Genomic DNA, 21,849 nt, shown 5'->3' with positions numbered 1-21,849 from the left:
CATGAAATGGTTCCTGATTTAAATGTATTGGTCTGCAGTCTGTGAGTATAACAACATAGATATTCAATCCAAAACATATTAAAAATGTAACCTGTTTATAAAATAAATAGGATTCCCTGAAATAAAGGAAACAGGAAGGACTAAATGATTAAAGGCATTCAGATTGTATTCTATATATTCTTGTCTTACTATTTAAACTTACTTTTGTATGACACACATATTATCCAGAGTTTGGTGTTCAGCTTATGAAATTTTTCTGATCATTTTTATCAAAAGCATATTTAATCTGTAAAATCAAAACGTTTCCAGCTGTTTCTTTAACATTAGAAACTCACATAACTTTATTTTAAAAGTTAGTTAATGTGCTGAAGTTTAGAAAGTCATCCTCCTGCTCTCTCTACAATAATTAATAAACCTCAGACTGTGATGGATGAGCAGACCGATATTTGTTATTTCACACAGTTAAAATGTAATTTAATTTAATTTAACGTGTGGAATGTGCCGTCTGTGGTTGGATGGACTCTGGTATGAAGAGAATCTTCTGACTGAAGTGTTTGTGTCTCTTTATCTCATCGACCTTAAATAGAAACCAGAGACACACGACATGTGGAAGAATGTGGCTCTATTTATATTATATATATAATATTTATATGTATATTATATATAATATATATATATCATATTTATATAACATATATATAACATATATATAATATGTAATATATAATATTATATATAACCCTAACCCACACACACACTGAACAGATTGGAAAGACATAAAAACAGTTTGAATCACTTTTGATTTGATTACTAATATTTGTGTTAAATTCAACGAGACTTGATTGATAAAACGATTTGATGGTTTTGGTTTTGATCTCCAGATCATCTCTTGTTCAGAGGAACGTTTTCTTAAAGTGAAGGTAGAAGTTTGATTTATTCTCTTTTGAAAGAAAAGTCAACACATTTTAAAATATCAGTAGTTTTATTTACATCTGTATTTATTTACATCTTCTCAGGTGAGTCCTACATGTGTCTCAGGTGTCCTCAGGTGTCCTCAGGTGAGTCCTACATGTGTCTCAGGTGTCCTCAGGTGTTCTCAGGTGTCCTCAGGTGAGTCCTACATGTGTCTCAGGTGTCCTCAGGTGTTCTCAGGTGTCCTCAGGTGAGTCCTACATGTGTCTCAGGTGTGTCTCAGGTGAGTCAGGTGCTCAGCAGAGGGACATGCGTTTGCGGTGCTGTTCCACCAGCGGCACCAGGCAGCGCGTTGATCCGGCCTGCAGGAGGAACGGATGCTCCAGCAGGTCTGAGGCCACCGAGCGCTGCTGCGTGTCCCGAGTCAGCATTCTACCCAGGAAGTCCTTCAGCACCGGAGACACCTGAGACACAGGAAGTGATGTCATCAACCACCGGCTCACTGGTTAGCCACTTAGCATTTCTGAGCCAATGTTCACTAATTGTTGTAAACCCTACTTTAGAACACAGTGTGAGTACTTTAGTACACAGTCCAAGTACTTTAGTACTCAGTCTGTGTACTTGAGTTTACAGTCTGAGTACTTTAGTAAACAGTCTGTGTATTTTTGTACACAGTCCAAGTACTTTAGTAAACAGTTCAAGTACTTTAGTACCCAGTCCATGTACTTTAGTACACAGTCCATGTACTTTAGTACTCAGTCTGTGTACTTAAGTTTACAATCTGAGTACTTAAGTAAACAGTCCGTGTACTTTAATACACAGTACAAGTGCTTTAGTAAACAGTTCAAGTACTTTAGTACCCAGTCAATATGCTTTAGTACACAGTCCATGTACTTTAGCACACAGTCCATGTACTTTAGTACACAGTCCATGTACTTGTACTTTACTACTCTTTGAATCCTTCTTCCACTGCTGTTTCTGACCCAATGTTCACTAATTGTTAACGATGTTAAAGTTAAGGTGGTCCTCACAATGCACGTTGTGTTCTTGTGTCCTCCCTTTGTATTGAAGATGTGTGTGTGTGTGTGTGTGTCTGACCCTGTGGATGTTCTTCACGCTCGGTGCCGCCTCGTCTCTCAGCTTCTTCATGGCGTTGATCGGCGTGTCGCTGAAATACGGCGGCTCTCCGTCCACCATCTCCACCACCATGATGCCCAGAGACCAGATGTCCACCTGAGGGGAACAGGAAGCTGTCAGAGTTCACCTGCACACACACAGGTGCTTCAGATCAGGTGCTCTACAGGTGGACTTCTACCTCGGTCCCGTACGGGGTCTTCGAGATCACTTCAGGAGCCATCCAGTACGGGGTCCCCACCAGAGACTTCCTCCTCGGGATCTCTTTACTGATCTGAGCACAGAAACCAAAGTCTGATAGTTTGATCTGTGGAAGAGGAAGAGGAAGAAGAGGAAGAGGAGGAAGAGGAAGAGGAGGAAGAGGAAGAATCTGAATCTGAACAATCAGGTGTTTGTTGTATTTGTAGTTCTTGTCGTTGATCACTTTCAGCTAGTTGTTGAGTCTGTTTCTGGACTAATCTGTGAGTTGTATTGTGGCGTTCGTGTTAAGCTACATGCTAAGCTACATGCTAAGCTACCCAAACAAGCTGTGAATCATGTGTCAACAGGAAGTGATGAAAAGGGCTCATTAATAAAATATTGAAATATACACACAATTATAAAAACATGTTTTATTCACTAAATCTCTCTATATAACTATTTATATTTGTACACACATATACACACGTGTGTGTGTGTGTGTGTGTGTGTGTGTGTGTGTGTGTGTGTGTTTGTGTGTGTGTGTGTGTGTGTGTGTGTGTGTTACCCTCCCGTCCACACTAAGCAGGATAGAATCACTCTTGATGTCTCTGTGAACGACTCCTTGAGAGTGAAGATAAGTTAAAGCCTGAAGGACGCTTTCACACACGGTGGCTGTTTGTTCCTCGTTCAACCTGAGAGAGCAGAGAGTACTTTATACACAGTCTGAGTACTTTATACACAGTCAGAGTACTTTATACACAGTCTGAGTACTTTATACACAGTCAGAGTACTTTAATACACAGTCTGAGTACTTTATACACAGTCTGAGTACTTTATACACAGTCAGAGTACTTTATACACAGTCAGAGTACTTTATACACAGTCTGAGTACTTTATACACAGTCAGAGTACTTTATACACAGTCAGAGTACTTTAATACACAGTCAGAGTACTTTATACACAGTCAGGGTACTTTAGTACACAGTCAGAGTACATTAGTGTACTTTAGTACACAGTCTGTGTACTTGTACACCATGTCTCTGACTTCCTGCTCACCTGGTTTCACTGACGATGTGAGTGAGCGCGCCGCCCTGCAGGTACTCCATGATTACCCAGAGTTCCTCCTCCACCAGAGCGCTGCTGAACATCTCCACCACGTTCTGGTGCCGGTAGTCCCTCATGATCACCACCTGAGACACACAGGACAGGTGAGGCAGCTGATGATGTCACGCCTGCAGGTGAGGCAGCTGATGATGTGTACTTTACGTCACGTTACTTCGTTACCTCGTTGAAGAGCAGCTCTCTCCGTTGCTGCTTCCTCAGGTCCATCATCTTCACGGCCACCTTCCTCCCGCTGTGTTTGTCTCTAGCGATGCAGACCACACCTGTGGAACCCTCACCGATCTTCACAAAGTTCTCCAGAGTCTTCCTCGGGTCCCCCGGGTCGACCACCATCTGCAGCGCTGCCTTGAACTGCTCGTGAGTCACCTTCACACCTGCGTCAGGTGATGTCTGCTGGGGGGAGGGGGAGGGGGAGGGGGAGGGGCGGAGCTGGCTGAGGGGGGTTTGTGTTTTTGGAGGAAGTCCGATGCTGAAGCTGGAGGAGGGGCGGAGCGAGCGCTGAGGGCGACCTGTGATGAGGGGGCTGCTGGTGCTGTTGGGGGGGGGCAGCAGGTGCAGGGAGGGGGGGGAGGTGAGCTGGGGGAGAAGGACACCTTTAGGCTAGCAGTTTACCTCTGTGTACAGTCTTTATGCTAAGCTAAGCTAACCAGCTGTTTGTAGCTTGATGGAACAATAGAATCTCAGAAAACTTTATTTATAATATTTAAACGTGCATAAGGACGAGGATGGACGTGTTACCTTGAGGTCGTAGGAGGAGTGAGGCCTTCTGGGAGTTTCTCTGGAGGACAGCAGGTCCGGCAGGTGACTGAGCGGCGGTCTCGGTCTCAGGTGAGCTCTGCTGGTCTCCACAGTCTGCAGGTGGTTGTAACAGGAAGCCGGTCCCCGCCTTAGCCCCTCCCCCTCACTACGGGCGTACTGCCCGCCCGTTGATCCCCCCGCACCGCTCCTCTGAGGCGTCGCACCTGTCGTACCCGTCACAGGCGTGGGGGGGGGTGTTGGGGGCGTGGCCTCGGACAGAGCCCCCAGCTCACCGGTGGACTTGGGTCTCTGCAGAGCTCCGTTCAGTTTTGGGCTGTCTCTCTCGCCGCGCACCTGTCGGATCCGGTCCTGCCAGTAGGTGGAGCTCCGCCCGCCCGTCGTCCCGTCATCGTCACCATCGAGCCGCTCGTACTGGTACGACTCCTCGTCCACCAGTTCTCCCAGTCGGCCCAGAGACTGGGCGCGTTTACGTGCTGACGGGCTGCTGCGGCGCAGAGAGTTTGAACCGGTGACGGACAGACGGCTCATCTCAGAGATCACCTGGGAGATGTAGTCGCCATGACCGATGAAACTCCCACGGACGATCGTCTGCAGATAGACACAAATATGATGTTGTTATATATTCTATGGATTCAACGATCAATACAGGAAGAGCTTCATGTGTTAGAGCTGCATTCTCTCTAGTGTCCACCAGGGGGCGACTCCTCTGGTTGTATAGAAGTCTATGAGAAAATGACTCTACTTCTCATTGATTTATTACCTCAGTAAACATTGCTGTTTCAGGACTACTTCATCATGACCTTTGACCCTCTCCCTAATAGATCTGCTGTGCAAAGGATTGTGGGTCAGAACAGCAGAAAGAGAGTGGGTGTAGTAGAACATCCTGGTACTTCTGGAACACGGTGTTTGACATGTTTAAAGTCTAGTAGAGAGTCTGTTGAACATGGGGTCAGAACCTTCCCTACTTTGTGACGTTGTAATGTTTTCAGCAGCAGATGGAGACAAAGAGCTTAACATCTAAATCCAGACTCTGATTCACAACCAATAGGAAAGCTGCCTTGTTGAACTCTGATGAGTTCACGCTCTACGGTCCAATCAGGAGGAAGCTCTCCTCTCCCCGACAAAATAAAAGCAGCAGCAGCAGAGAAGAATGCAGCTCTGTGAGGTAATTACTGCACTAACTACCTTTAATGACTTCTATTGTTATCCTGGTGACCCAGAAACAGAAGCTCTGTGCTGAGTTCAGGAACCACTGAGATGAATCGTAAACATGAATACAATCATCTTTGAACTATGTGAGAGGTTTTAATTAGATAAATAAACATAAATCATTTTACAGTGTAAAAATCAAATAGCTCTGTCATGGAGACGACAATGATGACGTCAAATATTATATTATAGAAGATATATAATACATTTACTGATCTATTTATATTTACTGATATTTATATTTACTGATCAGGTGACATCGTTGTGAGATTTAAGTGAAGAAAACAAAGAGTTGTTTTCGTGATTAAACTTCATGGACGAATAAAGAGAACTGTTAACGATTCTTCTTCATGTTAACGATTCTTCTTCATGCTAATGATTCTTCTTCATGTTAACGATTCTTCTTCATGCTAACGATTCTTCTTCATGAAAACGATTCTTCTTCATGCTAACGTTTCTTCTTCATGCTAACGTTTCTTCTTCATGCTAACGATTCTTCTTCATTCTAACATTTCTTCTTCATGCTAATGCTTCTTCTTAATGCAACGTTTCTTCTTCATTCTAACGCTTCTTCTTCATGCTAATGATTCTTCTTCATTCTAATGTTTCTTCTTCATGCTAATGATTCTTCTTAATGCAACGCTTCTTCTTCATGCTAATGTTTCTTCTTCATGCTAATATTTCTTCTTAATGCAACGTTTCTTCTTCATGCTAATGCTTCTTTTTCATGCTAATGCTTCTTCTTCATTCTAACATTTCTTCTTCATGCTAATGTTTCTTCTTAATGCAACGTTTCTTCTTCATTCTAACGTTTCTTCTTCATGCTAATGTTTCTTTTTCATGCTAATGCTTCTTCTTCATTCTAACATTTCTTCTTCATGCTAATGCTTCTTTTTCATGCTAATGCTTCTTCTTCATTCTAACATTTCTTCTTCATTCTAACATTTCTTCTTCATGCTAATATTTCTTCTTAATGCAACGTTTCTTCTTCATTCTAACGTTTCTTCTTCATGCTAATGTTTCTTCTTCATGCTAACGTTTCTTCTTCATGCTAGCGCTTCTTCTTCATGCTAATGATTCTTCTTCATTCTAATGTTTCTTCTTCATGCTAATGATTCTTCTTCATTCTAATGTTTCTTCTTCATGCTAATGATTCTTCTTCATTCTAATGTTTCTTCTTCATGCTAATGATTCTTCTTAATGCAACGCTTCTTCTTCATGCTAATGTTTCTTCTTCATGCTAATATTTCTTCTTAATGCAACGTTTCTTCTTCATGCTAATGCTTCTTCTTCATACTAACGTTACCGTGTCATGCTTACTCTTTTTATGCTAGTATTGCTTTTTTACGCTAACATTACGTTTACATTCTTTATGTTAATGTTACTTTTGTGAGTTCATTTCTCACCACCTGCAGAACTAACTTTGTATAGCATGTGTTAGCATTAGCACTGCTACTAGCTGCTGTTTCTTGTTAGCGGAGTCTTTGTGTAGCTAAAAGTTATTTTACAATAAATACTGTTACTGAGCTGTTGTGATATTGTGAAGAGAAACTTTTTCTGAACCGATTGTGAGTTGACGAGAAAATGAAATCAATCAATGCGATCGTGTTATTGACCAGACTTAGTGATACATTAATAATAATAATAATAATATTAATAAAAATGGTGTTGTTATTATCTCACCTTCTGGAGCTGGACCTCAGTGATCCTGGAGGGGTCCACCAGGGGGCGTGGCCTCCTTAGCGTGTCGATGACGCTCTGCCACTGCGGCGGCAGGCCGACGTAGCGTCCGGTGGAAACGTCGAACGACGTGTGGACGCGATGCTGGAAGTCCTGAGGATCCGAGATCTTCGGCCGCCGCTTCTTCTTCTTCCTGCGCTGGAACATGACCACAACAACGCAGACCTGAGGGAGACAACAGGAAGCAACTTGCTCAGGTGGTTTACCTGAGGACAGTCACATGACCTCCTCCTGTCACACACAAACCAACCAAACAGCCCAGGTGAGAACTCACCTGTCTGCATTATCAACACTCATTTAAATATCAGCTGCAGGCCCAAATACTCAGGTATTAATACATGAATAATAAATACATAAATACAGCATTAAAAACACGAATGAATAGATAAATCACTTAACAAATAAACTAAATAAATAAATACAGCATTAAAAACACAAATAAATAAATAAATACAGCAATAAATAAATAAATGTATCAATAAATGTACAAATAAATAAATGTACAAATAATTACAGTATTAAATACTAACATAAATATTTGTAAATTAATAAATAAATAAACAAATATAGCAATAAATAATATAAATATGAAAAGAATTAAATAAATACAGAAATAAAAGATCATGATAAAATGTAAATAAATGAATTAAGGTTTAGGACTCTGATCTCATTAATATACACAAAACTAGAGAAAGAAAGAAATGTCGGTGAACAAAAATGAGGAAAAAGATTTAATGCAATTATTTATTAATGTCGTGTTTGATTATTATAACCGTTAATTATTCATTTATTTATTGGTTATAGAGTAATGTTTCCTCCATAGAGTCACTATATGTATAACCTCTGTTGACCACTAGAGGGCAGAGTGACTCCAGAACATAACGCACTTTAGATTAAAACCTTATTGATGGAATACAGATTTAATCCGCACATTAGTTTATTTAATCTGAATGTTGAAGATTTATATGACGAGAGGTTCTGCTTGTTCAGCATTTATTTTAAGAAGAATGTAGACTTTCTATTTACAAGTTTTATTGATGTTAACATGTCAAAGTCTTAATGAATTAATAAATGAATAAACACCAGACTAAATATTATATATATATATTATATATATATATATATATATTAAAACAGATGCAATAAATATATCTTTAAATATAAATATAACATTTTTAAAATGTATCTCAATTAACTTTAAATCAATGAAAATGTAGCAAAAACTAAATATTGTTAAGTTTGTGTTGTTTCTCTAAGTTGATGATCCACTGAGCTCTAACCCTCCTCTCACCTGTCAGTCAGTCTCTCCTCCTCCAGTGGACCAAAAGAAGTCCAGTTCAGTCCAGATCAGTTTGGTCTGAAGACGAAGAGAGACTCCTCGTCTTCGTCTTCACCCCCCCCCCCCCCTCCCCCTCTCTCTCTCTCTGTTTGTTAACTGGGAGGTGGAGGATGTAGAAGATCTGATCCGGTCAGTCAGAGGAGAGTCAGCTGATATAACAGCTGTGTACTACCTGTTCAGGTACTCTGTTCACTACCTGCTCAGGTACTCTGTTCTCTACCTGTTCAGGTACTCTGTTCTCTACCTGTTCAGGTACTCTGTTCTCTACCTGCTCAGGTACTCTGTTCTCTACCTGCTCAGGTACTCTGTACTCTACCTGTTCAGGTACTCTGTTCTCTACCTGCTCAGGTACTCTGTTTTCTACCTGTTCAGGTACTCTGTACTCTACCTGTTCAGGTACTCTGTTCTCTACCTGTTCAGGTACTCTGTTCTCTACCTGCTCAGGTACTCTGTTCTCTACCTGCTCAGGTACTCTGTACTCTACCTGTTCAGGTACTCTGTTCTCTACCTGTTCAGGTACTCTGTTCTCTACCTGCTCAGGTACTCTGTTCACTACCTGTTCAGGTACTCTGTACTCTACCTGTTCAGGTACTCTGTTCTCTACCTGTTCAGGTACTCTGTACTCTACCTGTTCAGGTACTCTGTTCTCTACCTGTTCAGGTACTCTGTTCTCTACCTGCTCAGGTACTCTGTTCACTACCTGTTCAGGTACTCTGTACTCTACCTGTTCAGGTACTCTGTTCTCTACCTGCTCAGGTACTCTGTTCTCTACCTGCTCAGGTACTCTGTACTCTACCTGTTCAGGTACTCTGTTCTCTACCTGTTCAGGTACTCTGTTCTCTACCTGTTCAGGTACTCTGTACTCTACCTGTTCAGGTACTCTGTTCTCTACCTGCTCAGGTACTCTGTTCACTACCTGTTCAGGTACTCTGTACTCTACCTGTTCAGGTACTCTGTTCTCTACCTGTTCAGGTACTCTGTACTCTACCTGTTCAGGTACTCTGTTCTCTACCTGCTCAGGTACTCTGTACTCTACCTGTTCAGGTACTCTGTTCTCTACCTGCTCAGGTACTCTGTTCTCTACCTGCTCAGGTACTCTGTTCTCTACCTGCTCAGGTACTCTGTACTCTACCTGCTCAGGTACTCTGTTCTCTACCTGCTCAGGTACTCTGTTCTCTACCTGCTCAGGTACTCTGTACTCTACCTGCTCAGGTACTCTGTACTCTACCTGCTCAGGTACTCTGTACTCTACCTGCTCAGGTACTCTGTTCTCTACCTGCTCAGGTACTCTGTTCTCTACCTGCTCAGGTACTCTGTACTCTACCTGCTCAGGTACTCTGTACTCTACCTGCTCAGGTACTCTGTTCTCTACCTGCTCAGGTACTCTGTTCTCTACCTGCTCAGGTACTCTGTTCTCTACCTGTTCAGGTACTCTGTTCTCTACCTGCTCAGGTACTCTGTACTCTACCTGTTCAGGTACTCTGTTCTCTACCTGCTCAGGTACTCTGTTCTCTACCTGTTCAGGTACTCTGTTCTCTACCTGCTCAGGTACTCTGTTCTCTACCTGTTCAGGTACTCTGTTCTCTACCTGTTCAGGTACTCTGTTCTCTACCTGCTCAGGTACTCTGTTCTCTACCTGTTCAGGTACTCTGTTCTCTACCTGCTCAGGTACTCTGTACTCTACCTGTTCAGGTACTCTGTTCTCTACCTGCTCAGGTACTCTGTTCTCTACCTGTTCAGGTACTCTGTTCTCTACCTGCTCAGGTACTCTGTTCTCTACCTGTTCAGGTACTCTGTTCTCTACCTGTTCAGGTACTCTGTTCTCTACCTGCTCAGGTACTCTGTTCTCTACCTGTTCAGGTACTCTGTTCTCTACCTGCTCAGGTACTCTGTACTCTACCTGTTCAGGTACTCTGTTCTCTACCTGCTCAGGTACTCTGTTCTCTACCTGCTCAGGTACTCTGTTCTCTACCTGCTCAGGTACTCTGTTCTCTACCTGCTCAGGTACTCTGTTCACTACCTGCTCAGGTACTCTGTACTCTACCTGCTCAGGTACTCATCAGATAGATTACTGTATAAAAGAAGTGGACGTCGTCACAGTGAAGCCTTGATTTTGAATGTTGCCTTCTTGGCTTTTTTGTGGGATTTTGTTTTTAACCAGAAGTGAACTAGAGGGCGGAGCTCAGTACAACATTACGCTGAATAAGATACTTTTAGGACCAAAGTGTTACAATTAAACTTCAAGAACTTAAAACACACTGAAAGAGTAAAAGTTATAGCCGTGGTGTCGACCTGTCAATCACTGTGTAGCCCCGCCCCTAAAGCATCCCCTGCTTTATGGTCTGTGTGACTCTAAATGGACCATCATTTACTAAATGAACATCATGCTGTATTGAAGAAGACTTGAAACTAGAGATTGAGACCATAAACTCATGTTTACAATGTTTACTGAGGTAATAAATCAAGAGAGAAGTAGAGTCATTTTCAACCAGCTGTATGAACTACACAGAAATAAACACGATAGAACAGACACACACACACACACACACACACACACAGCCTGTAGTTTAGAACAACAGTCACTGTTAATTATTGTTTTTATGATCACATCATAAGTTAATAAAGATTTATCACTTTCAGATATTGATTGATTGTATGATAGTAACTTGGACAGTAAATACTTTAATACACTCATACTTTTTAATATACTTTTATTACTGACCATGTTACTTTGATTTCCATTTCACGTCCAACTGTTTCGTGTCTGTCTGTCTCTGTGTGTGTGTGTGTGTGTGTGTGTGTGTGTCTCTGTGTGTGTGTGTGTGTGTGTGTGTGTGTGTGTGTGTGTGTGTCATCAGGGTGTGACTGACATACCTGAGGAGTCTAACTCTACATGACCAGACAGCTCCTCAGTGTGACTGAAACAGACTCTCAGTGGTTCATTCCGGCTCACAGACTGACAGCAGAGGAAACTCTGATAGTTATGGTTCTCTATGGAACATATATTAATATCTGCTCAGTAACCTCTACATAAAGATGTGGAGCAGTAAAGTGGACCTGATCACAGAATGAAGTCTCTCTGTGTGATGACATCAGAGCTCCTCCTCTTTGTTCACAGAGACGGCCGACCACGTGTCCTTTAGTGCACGTGAGTGCATGAGAGCACCTCTTAGTGCATGTTAGTTCATGTGAGTGCATGTTAGTGCATGAGAGCGTGTCTTTTAGTGCATGTTAGTGCATGTGAGTGCCTGTTAGTTCACAGGCAGGTGTGTGTGTGTGTGTGTGTGTGTGTGCTACCTGCTGAAATCTCTTCATTTAAAACTACACGCAGATTCACAAGGTGAATATATATCACAATTATAAATATATATTATTATAATATAATAACAAAACACATGTACTTTTTATTCAAAACAGCTAACAGCTAGCCATAAATTAACAGCTATCCACCAGCTAACAGCTAGACATAAGCTAACAACTAGACATTAGCTAACAGCTATTCATTAGCTAACAGCTATTCATCAGCTAACAGCTATTCATTAGCTAACAGCTATCCATTAGCTAACAGCTATTCATCAGCTAACAGCTATCCACCAGCTAACAGCTATCCATTAGCTAACAGCTATTCATCAGCTAACAGCTAGACATTAGCTAACAGCTATTCATTAGCTAACAGCTATCCATCAGCTAACAGCTAGTCATAAGCTAACAGCTATCCATAAGCTAACAGCTATCCATAAGCTAACAGCTATTCATAAGCTAACAGCTATCCATTATCTAACAGCTATTCATCAGCTAACAGCTATCCATTAGCTAACAGCTATTCATCAGCTAACAGCTAGACATTAGCTAACAGCTATTCATTAGCTAACAGCTATCCATAAGCTAACAGCTATCCATAAGCTAACAGCTAGTCATAAGCTAACAGCTATCCATAAGCTAACAGCTATCCATCAGCTAACATAGTATCAAAGTGAAGTGTGTTGGTTCCAGATGGTAAACATGGGTTTCTGCAGACCGGCTGTTTGTTCCTCTTGAACCTTTTTTTACATGGAACCATTAGTTATTCAGACCGGTTCTTTGTGGAACCCTCTGACCCTGGTTCCATGGTGAAATCAAAGAAAAGCAAAAGAAGTGCTGGTTCTCTGTAGAGTTATGTTCTGATTCCACAGTCTCGTGCCGTAGAGAACCTTTATCTCAACGTTAGGTAACTTCCAGAACTGCTTCGTGTTCCTTAAAGCAGAGAACCAGACTCACTGGGTTCTAACAGAACATTTCTTATGAAAAACAGAAATTCTTTATTTGTGAGGTTCCTCACAGCTCACTGAGGGTCTACGTGGAACCATGACAGTCTGGTTCTGCAGATAACCTTCAGTTTACAGTCAGCTGTGTAGATCCGTCAGTTTACACTTGTAGGAAAATGCTGACACACTCACCTGGCCGGTAGAGTCCAGGTGAGTCCAGTAGAGTCCAGGTGAGTCCAGTAGAGTCCAGGTGAGTTTGTTGTGGCCGGTTCCTGCTGTTCTCCCTCTCAGACACTCCTCTCTCTCTCCTCTCTCTCCTCTCTCTCTCTCTCTGTCTCTCTCTCCCCCCTCCCCCACCTCCCTGTCTCACCTTGTCTCAGGTATGAAGGAGGAGTTTAGTTTTTGTTGCTTCTGTCTCCAAATTCAAATAAACTTTATTGACACGACTGTAGTTCAGTTTGAGTGGATGTTTCTATTGATGGAGGAACACTCTTTAATGATCTGTTAGAACATCTGATAAACAGACAGAATCACATCACAACGTGTTACAATTAGTAACTCTTAGTGTTCAGTGATTGGTGGAAAGTTACTCAGGTCGTCTGCAGCCTGTCTGTCTCTCTGCAGCATGTCTGTCTCTCTGCAGCATGTCTGTCTCTCTGCAGCCTGTCTGTCTCTCTGCAGCGTGTCTGTCTCTCTGTAGCCTGTCTGTCTCTCTGCAGCATGTCTGTCTCTCTGCAGCCTGTCTGTCTCTCTGCAGCCTGTCTGTCTCTCTGCAGCCTGTCTGTCTCTCTGTAGCCTGTCTGTCTCTCTGCAGCATGTCTGTCTCTCTGCAGCCTGTCTGTCTCTCTGCAGCATGTCTGTCTCTCTTCAGCCTGTCTGTCTCTCTTCAGCCTGTCTGTCTCTCTGCAGCCTGTCTGTCTCTCTGTAGCCTGTCTGTCTCTCTGCAGCATGTCTGTCTCTCTTCAGCCTGTCTGTCTCTCTGCAGCCTGTCTGTCTCTCTGCAGCAACTCTGTCTCTCTGCAGCCTGTCTGTCTCTCTGCAGCATGTCTGTCTCTCTTCAGCCTGTCTGTCTCTCTGCAGCGTGTCTGTCTCTCTGCAGCCTGTCTGTCTCTCTGCAGCCTGTCTGTCTCTCTGCAGCATGTCTGTCTCTCTGCAGCATGTCTGTCTCTGCAGCATGTCTGTCTCTCTGCAGCCTGTCTGTCTCTGCAGCATGTCTGTCTCTCTGCAGCCTGTCTGTCTCTCTGCAGCATGTCTGTCTCTGCAGCATGTCTGTCTCTCTGCAGCATGTCTGTCTCTGCAGCATGTCTGTCTCTGCAGCATGTCTGTCTCTCTGCAGCCTGTCTGTCTCTCTGCAGCCTGTCTGTCTCTCTGCAGCATGTCTGTCTCTCTTCAGCCTGTCTGTCTCTGCAGCCTGTCTGTCTCTCTGCAGCCTGTCTGTCTCTCTGCAGCATGTCTGTCTCTCTGCAGCCTGTCTGTCTCTCTGCAGCCTGTCTGTCTCTCTGCAGCCTGTCTGCTCCACGTTTCACACAGTGAGGATTCAGTCTAAAGATCCTTTAAGGACTACGTAGAGGTTACAGAGCGCCACCTGCTGGTCACAACTACAATCAAACGTTTTCTTCTTCTTTAATATTATAGCTTGTAAACTTGACTTTAATATTCAAATTCACACGTGACATCTACTTGTTGTTTCAATAGATCATTAAATTCATTACAGCCAATTAATATGAATTCTGCCTGTAGCTACACTGGTCCAGCAGCTGCCACCGCACATTTGGGTAACATGGATCCACAGCTGGAAGTGAAACAGGAAACAGAGCGTCATCAAGTGATGAACCACAGAGACGTCTGAGGGGGGCGGAGGACTACTTACCAGGTGATGGGACCTGGTCCTCCTCGACCTCCTGGTTCTCCTGGTCCTCCTGCAGTGGACTACAGAGTCCAGAGTTGGCCTCCACACTGGTCTCCCGTATGGGACTCAGCTTGTCTCTGGTTTTAGACCCTGGATTCTGGGAGACGTTGGCGGGGGGGCAGGACTCCACCAGCTTCTGAACAACAGGTGATTTCCTTAATTTCCTTCAACAGGTAATCAGCTGTTGATCAACAGGTAATCAGCTGTGCGTTTATTACCCAGCAGGCCGTGCAGCAGCAGACTGTGACTGGACTGTGACAGATCTGGAGGAAGGAGGCAGCAGGAGGTCTGCAGAGACATCGACGGGTTTGACATCACCTGATGCACCTGGTCAGTTTGAAAGTTATTTTGTGAACACCAGTGTAACTGTACACCTGTACCTCACCTGTACATGTGGGACAATAAGTCAGGTGTAGTGTTATGTGTCAGCAGTAGATCCAGTGGATCACCACTAGGTGTCAGTGTTGCTACATGAGCCGTGTCTGACGTAGAGTCACAGGAAGAGAAGAAGAATCAGCACCAGATTGAGCCTGTGTGACATCATTCTGTGACATCATTCTGTGACATCATTGTGTGACATCATTCTGTGCACCGCTACACAATCAGCTGTACATCACCGAGGCTAGGTAGTATCAGTATCAGTAGTAGTAGTAGTAGTACTAGTAGTATCAGTAGTATTAGTACTAGTAGTATTAGTAGTACTAGTAGTATCAGTAGTAGTATTGTCAGTAGTATTAGTACTAGTAGTATTAGTACTAGTAGTATCAGTGTACCTGCAGTAGTCTCTTCTTGTCCTCCAGCTCTTGACTCAGATGATCCGTCGTCTCCTTCAAGAGTCTCAGCTTCTCTAAAGGAAACAAAATCTCCTGTCCTGAGGTCAGTGAACGCATCACAGTCTATCCTGTGGTCAGTGAATGCACCGTCAGACTGTCCTGAGGTCAGTGAACGCATCACAGTCTGTCCTGAGGTCAGTGAACGCATCACAGTCTATCCTGAGGTCAGTGAACGCATCACAGTCTATCCTGAGGTCAGTGAACGCATCACAGTCTATCCTGAGGTCAGTGAACGCATCACAGTCTATCCTGAGGTCAGTGAACGCATCACAGTCTGTCCTGAGGTCAGTGAACGCACCGTCACTCAACACGTCTGAGGCTTGAGACCCGTCAACACGATGTCACTCTGCTGGTCGACAGGAGACACGTCTGACTCACACGCTCAACCACGACCAGCTCATACATTATAGATGTGTTTATTATATGTTGATGACTCCACACCTTAAAGATTTAAAGACAATAAATCTGTTAAACCTCCAGAAGTGAGTCACTGTCTGGACACACACACACACACTAACACACACACACACTAACACACACACACACACTAACACACACACACACACTAACACGCACACACACTAACACACACACACACACTAAAACACACACACACACTAACACACACACACACACTAAAACACACACACACACTAACACACACACACACACTAACACACACACACACACTAAAACACACACACACACACACACACTAACACACACACACACACACACACACACACACACACACACACACACACTAACACACACACACACACTAACACACACACACACACTAAAACACACACACACACACACACACTAACACACACACACACACACACACAGCCCCCCCCCCCCACACACACACACACACACACACATACACACACAGACACACACAGACACACACACACACACATACACACACAGACACACACACACACTAACACACACTTGTGTATTTTGTACATCTTCTCATGAATAAATAATGAGATTAAATAAAAAATAACTAATTAAAGTTTTTTAACATTTTCTTCTTTTCCTATTTCAAGAAGAAGAAGAAGAAGAAGAAGAAGAAGAAGAAGAAGAAGATGAAGAAGAAGAAGAAGATGAAGAAGAAGAAGAAGAAGAAGATGAAGAAGAAGAAGAAGAAGAAGAAGAAGAAGATGAATAAGATGAAGAAGAAGAAGAAGATCAATAAGATGAAGAAGAAGAAGAAGATCAATAAGATGAAGAAGAAGAAGCAGAAGAAGAAGATGAAGAAGAAGAAGAAGAAGAAGATGAAGAAGAAGAAGAAGAAGAAGATGAATAAGATGAAGAAGAAGAAGAAGATCAATAAGATGAAGAAGAAGAAGTCATATTTCATAAAAGACCTGTGACATCATCAAAAGCTTTTTATTAAACATAATCACTGTTTCTCCTTCAGGTGTCGCCGCACCTGAGTGACGTCAGTGACACGGTCCTGTGAGGGGCGTGTCCGGAGTCTCTTCCTGTTTGTGAGCAGACACACCTGAGCAGAGACACCTGAGGACGCACTCTTCTCCTGTGACCCTCTTCAGACCCGGGTTCTTCTCGCTATATATACAAAATGCCTCCGTCCTCCTCCTCCTCTTCCTCCCTCCTCCTGCTCCCCCTCCTCCTCTTGCTCCCCCTCCTGCTCCTCACCGGAGCGGAGGAGGACGCGGACTGCAGCGGAGCGTTCCGCGCCGGGCAGGAGGACTTCGTGCTGGACGCGGAGGACGCGGTGAAGGAGGGAGCGGCTCTGCTGTCCACTGCGCATGTGCGCTCGGTGGAAGCCTGCAGGAGCGCGTGCTGCGAGTCCCAGCGCTGCAACCTGGCGCTGCTGGAGCCGCGCGGCACCGGAGCGGCAGAGCACCGCGTGTGCGTCCTGTTCGACTGCATCCACAGAAACCGCTTCGTGTGCAGGTTCGTGAACCAGGAGGGTTACCTGAGCTACATCCGAGAGTCCGTGTTCCAGATGTACCTGAGGGGACCGCAGGGCTCAGGTGAGTCCACAGCTGATCAGTACAGCAGTCACGTGGTGTCATGGGAATATATTGATTAATATATTGATTAATATATTAATATATTCATTCATATATTGATTAATACATTAATATATTCATTCATATATTGATTAATACATTAATATATTCATTCATATATTGATTAATATATTAATAACGGGATCAAGATGGTCATTATTATGGTAGTAGTGGTTTGCTCACGTCTGGTCACCCATCCCTGACTCTGGAGGGTCAGTGAGATGCTTGGTGGGCTCACATGGTCCCGGTTCTTCTGGAGTTCTCCGGTGACAGTTTTGATGAACATGATTTGGTCTGCGAGCCTCGAGTTTAACAACTCTGGGTCCATTATTGGTTAAAGACTCTACTCTCTCTGGTCCTCTAGAGGGTCTCTGGTCTCTCTGGTCCTCTAGAGGGTCTCTGGTCTCTCTGGTCCTCTAGAGGGTCTCTGGTCTCTCTGGTCCTCTAGAGGGTCTCTGGTCTCTCTGGTCCTCTAGAGGGTCTCTGGTCTCTCTGGTCCTCTAGAGGGTCTCTGGTCTCTCTGACTCTTCGTTCTCCCGTCTGTGTAAATCTCACTCGAGTCGGGATGTTTATCAGAATACATTCGTGTGATTGGCTGAGCAGCAGCGTGTGATTGGCTGAGCAGCAGCGTGTGATTGGCTGAGCAGCAGCGTGTGATTGGCTGAGCAGCAGCGTGTGATTGGCTGAGCAGCAGCGTGTGATTGGTCGGTGTGTTTCTGTAAAGACTGGAGAAGCTGTGCAGGTTGAAACAGCAGCGTAATAGTTGGTGTAGATCATTGTTTCTCTTTATTAACATTTTACTCTGTGACATCACTATGTGTCTCCAAGGTGATGAACTTCTGCCTATCGCCATAGCGCCCCGTGATGTCATCATTCAGCCCGGCGAGGCAGTGACTCTTGGGGGCCTCCAGAGCCTGGCGCTGGGCGACGCCCACATCGTAAAGTACCACTGGACCCTGCAGAGCGGAGCCGGCAACGTCACCATGGAGGTACGGTTTGAATAAAGTTGTGTTTGAATGTGTCTCTAGATGAAGTTTGAATAAAGTTGTGTTTGAATGTGTCTCTCGATGAAGTTTGAATAAAGTTGTGTTTGAATGCTCCTGCAGGACACGGGGCTCCCTGACCAGGTGAGGCTCTCTCACCTGCAGCCCGGCTCCTACGTCCTCCAGCTGGTCGTCACGGACTCCAACGAGCAGCGATCTCGTCCCGCCGACGTCGACGTCCTCGTCCTCGGGCCCCAGCAGTCCAGCTGTGAGTGCTCATGGGAAATGTAGTGCGTTTGATTGACAGGTTATGAACACATTGATCAAACTGCTTCGTTGGCAGATTGTTGATCAGTTCTTAAAGCTCGTCCTGAGTTCACACGTTCAGGTGAATCAGTGTTTGTGGCCACACCTCGACTCCAACTGGCAAACTGGTCCGACCGGAATACACACACACACACACACACACACACACACACACACACACACACACAGAAACTCAACGTGCGCTGCGAGGCGTCGGTTATTCGTCCTGACTTTGATCAGATCTCCGTGGAGACGAGTCCTCTCTCTGATTGGCTGATGTTTGGGTGTATTGATCGCTGATCAGTCAGCTGGTCGGAGCGTTGCTCCAGTTTCAGGTCGTTAAACTGTTACGCAACATGTGACACGCTGTACACACACACACACACACACACACACACACACCCTGCTGTGTGTTGTTGGTTTATTTCATCAGACGTAGAAATGTCGAAAACTAATCTTTTATTATTATATTATAATAATTATGAATCAATGAGATTAATCCATCATTTTTATTATTTACTTCATATAATATTATTATAATTAACGTTGAGACTCGTCCCGTGTCTCCTCAGTGTTCTGTGTGTTAACATTGAGACTCGTCCCGTGTCTCCTCAGTGTTCTGTGTGTTAACGTTGAGACTCGTCCCGTGTCTCCTCAGTGTTCTGTGTGTTAACGTTGAGACTCGTCCCGTGTCTCCTCAGTGTTCTGTGTGTTAACATTGAGACTCGTCCCGTGTCTCCTCAGTGTTCTGTGTGTTAACATTGAGACTCGTCCCGTGTCTCCTCAGTGTTCTGTGTGTTAACATTGAGACTCGTCCCGTGTCTCCTCAGTGTTCTGTGTGTTAACGTTGAGACTCGTCCCGTGTCTCCTCAGTGTTCTGTGTGTTAACATTGAGACTCGTCCCGTGTCTCCTCAGTGTTCTGTGTGTTAACATTGAGACTCGTCCCGTGTCTCCTCAGTGTTCTGTGTGTTAACGTTGAGACTCGTCCCGTGTCTCCTCAGTGTTCTGTGTGTTAACGTTGAGACTCGTCCCGTGTCTCCTCAGTGTTCTGTGTGTTAACGTTGAGACTCGTCCCGTGTCTCCTCAGTGTTCTGTGTGTTAACGTTGAGACTCGTCCCGTGTCTCCTCAGTGTTCTGTGTGTTAACATTGAGACTCGTCCCGTGTCTCCTCAGTGTTCTGTGTGTTAACATTGAGACTCGTCCCGTGTCTCCTCAGTGTTCTGTGTGTTAACGTTGAGACTCGTCCCGTGTCTCCTCAGTGTTCTGTGTGTTAACATTGAGACTCGTCCCGTGTCTCCTCAGTGTTCTGTGTGTTAACATTGAGACTCGTCCCGTGTCTCCTCAGTGTTCTGTGTGTTAACATTGAGACTCGTCCCGTGTCTCCTCAGTGTTCTGTGTGTTAACGTTGAGACTCGTCCCGTGTCTCCTCAGTGTTCTGTGTGTTAACATTGAGACTCGTCCCGTGTCTCCTCAGTGTTCTGTGTGTTAACATTGAGACTCGTCCCGTGTCTCCTCAGTGTTCTGTGTGTTAACGTTGAGACTCGTCCCGTGTCTCCTCAGTGTTCTGTGTGTTAACGTTGAGACTCGTCCCGTGTCTCCTCAGTGTTCTGTGTGTTAACATTGAGACTCGTCCCGTGTCTCCTCAGTGTTCTGTGTGTTAACATTGAGACTCGTCCCGTGTCTCCTCAGTGTTCTGTGTGTTAACATTGAGACTCGTCCCGTGTCTCCTCAGTGTTCTGTGTGTTAACGTTGAGACTCGTCCCGTGTCTCCTCAGTGTTCTGTGTGTTAACATTGAGACTCGTCCCGTGTCTCCTCAGTGTTCTGTGTGTTAACGTTGAGACTCGTCCCGTGTCTCCTCAGTGTTCTGTCTGTCTCCGGTGAAGGTCGGTCCGTGTCGCGCTGCGTTTCCTCGCTGGCACTACGACGCTGTGACGGGCGTCTGTGACAACTTCCTGTTTGGAGGCTGTAAATCCAACAGCAACAACTTCCTGTCCAAAGAGGAGTGTTCGTCCGCCTGCAGAGGAGTCACAGGTACACACAGTACACGCAGTACACACAGTACACACAGTACACGCAGTACACGCAGTACACACAGTACACGCAGTACACGCAGTACACACAGTACACGCAGTACACGCAGTACACACAGTACACGCAGTACACACAGTACACACAGTACACGCAGTACACACAGTACACACAGTACACGCAGTACATGCAGTACACACAGTACACTTAGTACACCAGTACATATAGTACACATAGTACACACAGTACACTCAGTACACACAGTACACACACAGTTGTAATACTACTTTAAATACTCGTGTGTTTTCATCACAGCGTCTTCAGAGAGGAGCATCACTCTGCCCAAAGCTGGTCAGTCCCACAATGCACCTCTTCATATCAGCTCTGCACCACGAGGAGGATGTAAACGTTAAACGTGTGTGTGTGTGTGTGTGTGTGTGTGTGTGTGTGTGTGTGTGTGTGTGTGTGTGTGTGTGTGTGTGTGTGTGTGTGTGTGTGTGTGTGTGTGTGTGTGTGTGTGTGTGTGTGTGTGTGTGTGTCCTCAGAGCAGTGTGGTGCTGCTTGTCATCCTGATCAGCTGACCTGTGGCGACTGTTGTCTGGACAGAAGTCTGGAGTGTGACGGTGTGAAGCAGTGCAGCGACGGGTCAGACGAGGAGCACTGCAGCAAATGTAACACACACACACACACACACACACTCACACAGACACACACAATGTCCTCACAAAGATACACATTCAGTGATCTTCCTCCTCAGTGAACCAGACCCTGAGCCGTCTGCTGAACATCGATGTGAACCAGAAGAAAGGTGAGTCTTTATCTCTGAGCACCTGCTAGCTCTCGCTGCTAACTACACGCTAACAGGCTACATGCTAACAGGCTACATGCTAACCCCCCCCCCCCAGCCCGGTGTGCAGAGCCCCCCCGCACCGGTCCGTGTCGGGCCAGCTTCACCCGCTGGTACTACGACCCTCTGAACAGGAAGTGCTCCCGCTTCACCTTCGGAGGATGTGACGGGAACGACAACAACTTTGAGAAGGAAGACGAGTGCAGCGACACCTGCAGAGGAGTGACAGGTACCAAGTACACACACACACA

At 44.7% G+C, this 21,849-nt stretch overlaps 2 protein-coding genes across 3 annotated transcripts in view; one reads left to right on the top strand and one right to left on the bottom strand.

Annotated features, from left to right (window-relative positions):
* Window positions 1-971: 971 nt before the first annotated feature.
* Window positions 972-12,959, bottom strand: LOC306711183 (serine/threonine-protein kinase PAK 6-like). Its single transcript, XM_079179995.1, has 9 exons — window positions 12,832-12,959; window positions 7,000-7,221; window positions 4,087-4,695; window positions 3,511-3,924; window positions 3,283-3,416; window positions 2,792-2,918; window positions 2,228-2,353; window positions 2,011-2,145; window positions 972-1,376 (listed from the first exon to the last, which is right to left on the bottom strand). Exons 2-9 carry the CDS (start codon window positions 7,201-7,203, stop codon window positions 1,209-1,211), a joined length of 1,917 nt encoding a protein of 638 aa, XP_079036121.1. The 5' UTR covers window positions 7,204-7,221; window positions 12,832-12,959; the 3' UTR covers window positions 972-1,208.
* Window positions 12,960-16,582: 3,623 nt separating this feature from the next.
* The window catches only part of LOC306711267 (kunitz-type protease inhibitor 1-like), a 6,438-nt gene continuing 1,171 nt past the window's right edge, over window positions 16,583-21,849 (top strand). Inside the window, exons 1-8 of one of the 2 annotated variants that reach the window (XM_079180124.1) lie at window positions 16,583-17,393; window positions 18,288-18,421; window positions 18,539-18,683; window positions 20,584-20,754; window positions 21,067-21,102; window positions 21,297-21,422; window positions 21,509-21,559; window positions 21,657-21,827. In XM_079180124.1, coding sequence (XP_079036250.1) covers window positions 16,976-17,393; window positions 18,288-18,421; window positions 18,539-18,683; window positions 20,584-20,754; window positions 21,067-21,102; window positions 21,297-21,422; window positions 21,509-21,559; window positions 21,657-21,827 — 1,252 coding nt within the window. In that variant the 5' untranslated portion in view covers window positions 16,583-16,975. Of the gene's footprint in view, window positions 17,394-18,260; window positions 18,422-18,538; window positions 18,684-20,583; window positions 20,755-21,066; window positions 21,103-21,296; window positions 21,423-21,508; window positions 21,560-21,656; window positions 21,828-21,849 lie in introns of both variants that reach the window. The other variant, XM_079180123.1, reaches the window with a different exon arrangement.

Source organism: Pholis gunnellus, assembly GCF_910591455.1.
Source record: "Pholis gunnellus genome assembly, chromosome: 19".
Taxonomy (NCBI): domain Eukaryota; kingdom Metazoa; phylum Chordata; class Actinopteri; order Perciformes; family Pholidae; genus Pholis; species Pholis gunnellus.
This window is presented reverse-complemented; position numbering and strand designations above follow the sequence as displayed.